This window comes from Melanostigma gelatinosum (genome assembly GCF_949748355.1).
Source record: "Melanostigma gelatinosum genome assembly, chromosome: 16".
NCBI lineage: Eukaryota > Metazoa > Chordata > Actinopteri > Perciformes > Zoarcidae > Melanostigma > Melanostigma gelatinosum.
The window spans coordinates 5630608-5635607 of record NC_136649.1 but is presented as its reverse complement, the minus strand read 5'-3'; the positions used below and the strand labels follow the sequence as shown (position 1 = coordinate 5635607).

The window sequence follows — 5000 nt, the reverse complement described above, 5'->3', positions numbered from 1 at the left end:
GCAGAAAGTGAATGCTGCCGTGTGTGTGTCATGTATGCATTTGTATTTATTGTGCGTCTGTTTGCGGTCCTCGTGTGTTTTGAGTGTGCTCTGTAATGTGTGACTGTTTCTCAGCAGTTGAGAATGGGCCTGCTTCTGTCTTGTCTGAACGGGAACACGGGGCTGTCAGAGTCGGCCTTCCCTCTGTGGGGACCCAGCGAAGCCACGGCCTGGAAGACGATACACACATTATTACACACACACACACACTTACACACACACACACACACACACACACACACACACACCTTTCTGATAGCCGTCCAGTCCTCCAGGACGTCCAGGTCGGGCAGCATGTAAACGATATACGGGCGTGAGCGGAGTTAAGGACGATGCCACGGGGAGATGGATACAAGGACACATCTAGATACCAACATTTGGTGATTTACAGAAGCAGCGTGAATGCTCAGTAGTGTGGACAGTGACAGAGATATGAACAGCAGAAGGATATCAGACACCACCGAAGGACGTCTCCTCTTCTTATCCGGACTTAAAGCATCTCTCCTCTTCTTCCTTCCCGATAACTCGTCATTCCACAACTCTGATAAGAGAGACACGGAGGGATTCAATATAACACACAGTGCTGGATGCGTCTAGTGTGTTCTTGCTACTGTAGTTCAAATGTATTTAGGTTGCATGTGCATGACATCACACGACTGTGCTCTGCGTGTGCGTCACCTGATGTAATATCTATGCTGTGTCGGTCTTCCTCCAGCCTTCTAATTTTCTCCTCCAGTTCACTCTGTACCGTGTCGAACAGCAGCAGCTTCTCGCTCTGCGCGCACACACACAAAAGCATAGACATAATATTAGCAAAAAAAACTGTCCCACACACAAGCATACAGCCAAATACTTACATACACAACCACCAATGACAGATCAAAAACATTCACTCAAATTCAAATCAAATTCAGAATATTTAATAATTCTTAGATTTTTAGAGCTGAGGACTTAAAAGAAAATGCATCTCCTAAGCAATACTTTTAATACTTTAGTAAGACAGAAGGTAATTAAAGCGCGTGCGTGTGTGTGTGTGTCTGACCTCCCAGTGCTGGCACGCTGCCTGGATCTCACACTCATACTTGTTCTTCACAGACTCCAGACAAAGCTCTCTGTAGATGCCTGACGTAAGCAGAGGGAACGACAAGAGTGAATAAAGGAGGCCGGAGTGTGCGAGTACAGCAGAGTGCGTCCGCGTGTCCAGGCTTACCTGCCACCTTGGTGCGGACCTGCATGTTCTCCAGCAGCACGGCCAGAGGCTCCAGGTATTCCGCCGCCCGGCCGGCCTCCACCTCTCCCAGCTTGCTCTTCACCTGGCTGAGACGCTCGTGATACAACCTGCGCACAAACACGGGTGTAACTACAAGATCCTATCAATGATTTATTTTCTTTACATTTCACATTTCTAAATTTTAAAGTCATGAGATGAATCGATTTCTGTCTCACTGGTCTTTGAGATCCGTGAACTGTTTCTCCAGGTTGGACATTTCATCAAGACACTCGGTCCTCCTCCGCTCACAGTCCTCCTCGTCCATTTCTGGAAAATGATAAAGCACACAAACCCCTCTAGATTAATTATTATGAAGTTATGAATCGGGATGGGGGAAGACATATTTCTGATAAGTTATGCGTCTGCCAGGCATAAAAGATTTGCAAACAAGCAGTGTCTCAAGGATGGACAACTCATAGCGTACGGGATGTCAAGTCGAACCTTTGACAGGAACTACTTTAAGTCAGAATCATACAGTGAAATAATGTTACTTTTAATTGGAAATCATTAGAATAAGAATTTTATGCTACTTTTCTACTGTTTCAGACAATTTCTTTTACCAGAGCTGTCTCCATCCTCGGAGACAGAGGAGGTGTCAGAATCCTCCTCCTCTGAGCTGGACGCCTCTTGCTCCTGCTCCTCCACCTCCATCTCCTCCGCTGTGCTCTCCTTCTTCTCCCGGTCACGGTGCACTGGCATGGCAGCGAGTCCGCTCCAGACTGGTGGTGTGGGAGAGAGAGACAATGTCAGGCTTTTTTTTTTTTTTACAGACAAACAGATATAACTTATTGATTGCATTCGTTTAGTTGTATGACAACTGACATGACTTGGTGGTTCAAAGTCATTATTAATAATTATAGACTTTCTGAACACATAGATAAAGTGTCTTTCCACGGAGCAGCTGATTTCAGAAATATTTCCAAATTTCAGTTTTTTCATCCATTTGTGTAATATCTTACAGATATGATAGATAGTTACTTTATTAATCCCACAAGGGGACATTTGTTTCGCTACAGCAGCATTAATAGGTACAGGTAAAGCAAGACAAAATAACAGAGTAAAAAATATGAAATATATAAATGCACAATATATACAACTAGAAAATGCATTTCCTGCTGAAAATGCGTTGGAATGCTGAAAGCTGAAATGAATCTCAAAAACATTGCTGAAAATAGACGGAGCGAGAGAGGGAGAGGATTGTATGTGTATGTGCACGTGTGTCTGTGAGTCTGTGTGTTTATCAACATCACTAATTGGCTCAATCGCAAACACCTGTGTGCCTGCAGCCATTTCATGGAGATAAAACAGAGAAACACCTCTCAAACAAATCATCAAAACTCCCATAACCGTAGCTCCTATTGCTCCGATATTAATAAATGAGAGGAAGAATGAGTGAAGAACAGATTCTGTAAAAATTGTGTCTGTAGTGTAAAAAATGTGGCTTAACTGGCGATCTAGAAATGGGGTACCGTGTTCTGTGAAAGATGTTTTTGACGCAAAATTTAACATTGGTCTCTATGGAGCAGAAACTTGGTTTTCCTCTCAATTAACGGCTTCCGTGTCAAATGTGGAAATCTTTGGGATTCCACAGTCATTTTTCTACGACAAGGACAATATTAGCTACTTCTACATCCAGAAATTATGCATGAAGAGTGAAGATTGTGGACACAGTGGCAAAATACAAATGGTTTTTTCACAAGAATCTCAAGCTGCTCTTCACTCTAGGGGTGACATCACGCACTCTAAGCTGCGCAATACACACCCATTATAAAGTCAGAAAAGGGCTGAAAAATCATAAAAGTTAAATTGCTGCAGTTCAAAACGTTTAAAAGATATCAAAAAGCTGAATCATGTTGGCAATAGTTGAGGGTTTTCTCAACATTTGAAAGTTGAAATGGTGTCTGTAGCTGAAAGTATGAGGAAGTTGAAGGATTTGAAAGTTGAAGAAGTTTAAGAGGATTTGTAAATATTCTCCATAGAGATCCCATTCAAAAAAAAGTTGCTAAAAGCTTAATAATTCAAAAAGTTTAAAGGTTAGAAATAGAAAAAGTCATAGCAGACATGAGCTGAACATTTTGATAGTTGAACGGTTTCTGTAGCTTAAAAAATGAAGAAGAAGCGTTGCGACGAAACGGGGGACGGAAGAAATAGTAGAATAAAGAAACAGGATAACAATAGTTGGAATGCTTAACAGCATTCCAACAATAAAATAGAATATTAAATTAACTAACGAAACAATAGTGCAAAGATTTAACCAAACAAACAACAGTGTAACAGTGTTCTAGTTATCCCCATTGCGGTTTACCAAATGCAGGTAGTGATGCGGGGAAGCCACCGAAAGTCTATTGCAACGTAACTTAGTTTTATACATATTGATTTCTTCATGAATCTTTGTTTTTATGGTGGCTCAATTTGAGAAATCATATTTGAAATAATGTGGTAAACACAACATTCTGGTTGTGTCTTCCGTCACAACCACAATGAACCCCTCTTGGTAGCTGGCTTTATTAAAACGTTATTGCTTGAGATTAGATATGAAATGTTAATCAAGCAACATCGAGGTGTTTTGCCTTTTTAATCACTGCACAAGACAAATAATAAACAATAACAAACGACAACACATCAAGTTAGCGTTACGTTAGCATGTTAGCTATACAGTATAGTTAGTTAGCTAGCAAGTAAGATGAGCACGACTTGTCACAAAAATATATTAATAAAGAAGCGTAAAACTAAACTATAACTCACGAGATGGGGAGGTGCAAAGCGTTTGCGAGATTGTTTCAAGAAAAGCTAAATAAGCCGTAACTTGGTTTTTTTCCTCGGTTACGATTCCACTCGTGTGTCCCAGCTAAGCTAAAAACAAATTTTAGAAGGGCGCTTTTATTTGTGTAGGGAGTTGTAGTTTTATGTATCACCAGTCTTCTCGTCACTGAAGGATTAACAACCAGCTGCACACTACATTACCCATCAGGACTGTAACTTGAACGAGGTTGAGCGTTCGATCACACCTGTCGAAATGCGATTAAAACGTTAGCGCCAGTAAAATAGGAAACGAAGAAATATATTGCAATTTTGTAACATGTGTATGATACAAGCAGAGTTTGCTTATTGTTGAACCATGTTGACGTTAGATTTTTCTGGTATCTACTATTTTGTTTTGCCTCCTCCCTCCTCCGCCATGATGTTTTCTAAGTGAACAGCGGAGCTAACTAACTAGCTAGTGCAGCCTTCAGGCTGCGGACTGTTGTGGAAGGGAGGTGCATTCGGCTGCAATGGATGGATGCTTTTGCCCCGCTACGTTTTACCGATTTGTCTTAGTTTAAACAGAATGCGACGACAACATTTACGCATTGATAAGCTCCGCGCTGTTGCAGAGGGCTGCTAATTTGCCGCACGGCGTTAATAAATGATCCAGGAGCAGCGCTTTTTCGTTATATTTTGAAGATTAACGCTAGCTAAGGCTGTTCAAGTCGCTACCCAGCTAGCACCCCCTTGCAGTCTACCGTCGCATTCCTGTGTCTCCAGCCCCAGGAATGTTCTCTAAAAAGCCTCATGGGGACGTTAAAAAATCAACACAGAAAGTGTTGGACCCAAAGAAGGACGTGTTGACGAGGCTGAAGCATCTCAGAATAGTCATAGGTAAGTTAATCATAATTCATAAGCCGCTAACAGGTTAGCGTATCCGTGCCTA

At 41.7% G+C, this 5000-nt stretch overlaps 2 protein-coding genes across 2 annotated transcripts in view; one reads left to right on the top strand and one right to left on the bottom strand.

Moving 5' to 3' along the window:
- Positions 1-4187, bottom strand: part of brms1la (BRMS1 like transcriptional repressor a) — a 5019-nt gene extending 832 nt beyond the window's left edge. Inside the window, exons 1-9 of the mRNA XM_079287377.1 lie at positions 4055-4187; positions 1870-2028; positions 1486-1576; positions 1250-1377; positions 1082-1161; positions 718-814; positions 491-580; positions 288-352; positions 1-209 (exon numbers count right to left, since the gene is read on the bottom strand). The exon at positions 1-209 is cut by the window's left edge and continues 832 nt beyond it. Coding sequence (XP_079143503.1) covers positions 111-209; positions 288-352; positions 491-580; positions 718-814; positions 1082-1161; positions 1250-1377; positions 1486-1576; positions 1870-2008 — 789 coding nt within the window. The 5' untranslated portion in view covers positions 2009-2028; positions 4055-4187 and the 3' untranslated portion in view covers positions 1-110. The remainder of the gene's footprint in view (positions 210-287; positions 353-490; positions 581-717; positions 815-1081; positions 1162-1249; positions 1378-1485; positions 1577-1869; positions 2029-4054) is intronic.
- A 275-nt stretch (positions 4188-4462) lies between these two features.
- The window catches only part of ralgapa1 (Ral GTPase activating protein catalytic subunit alpha 1), a 64442-nt gene continuing 63904 nt past the window's right edge, over positions 4463-5000 (top strand). Inside the window, exon 1 of the mRNA XM_079286889.1 lies at positions 4463-4948. Coding sequence (XP_079143015.1) covers positions 4843-4948 — 106 coding nt within the window. The 5' untranslated portion in view covers positions 4463-4842. The remainder of the gene's footprint in view (positions 4949-5000) is intronic.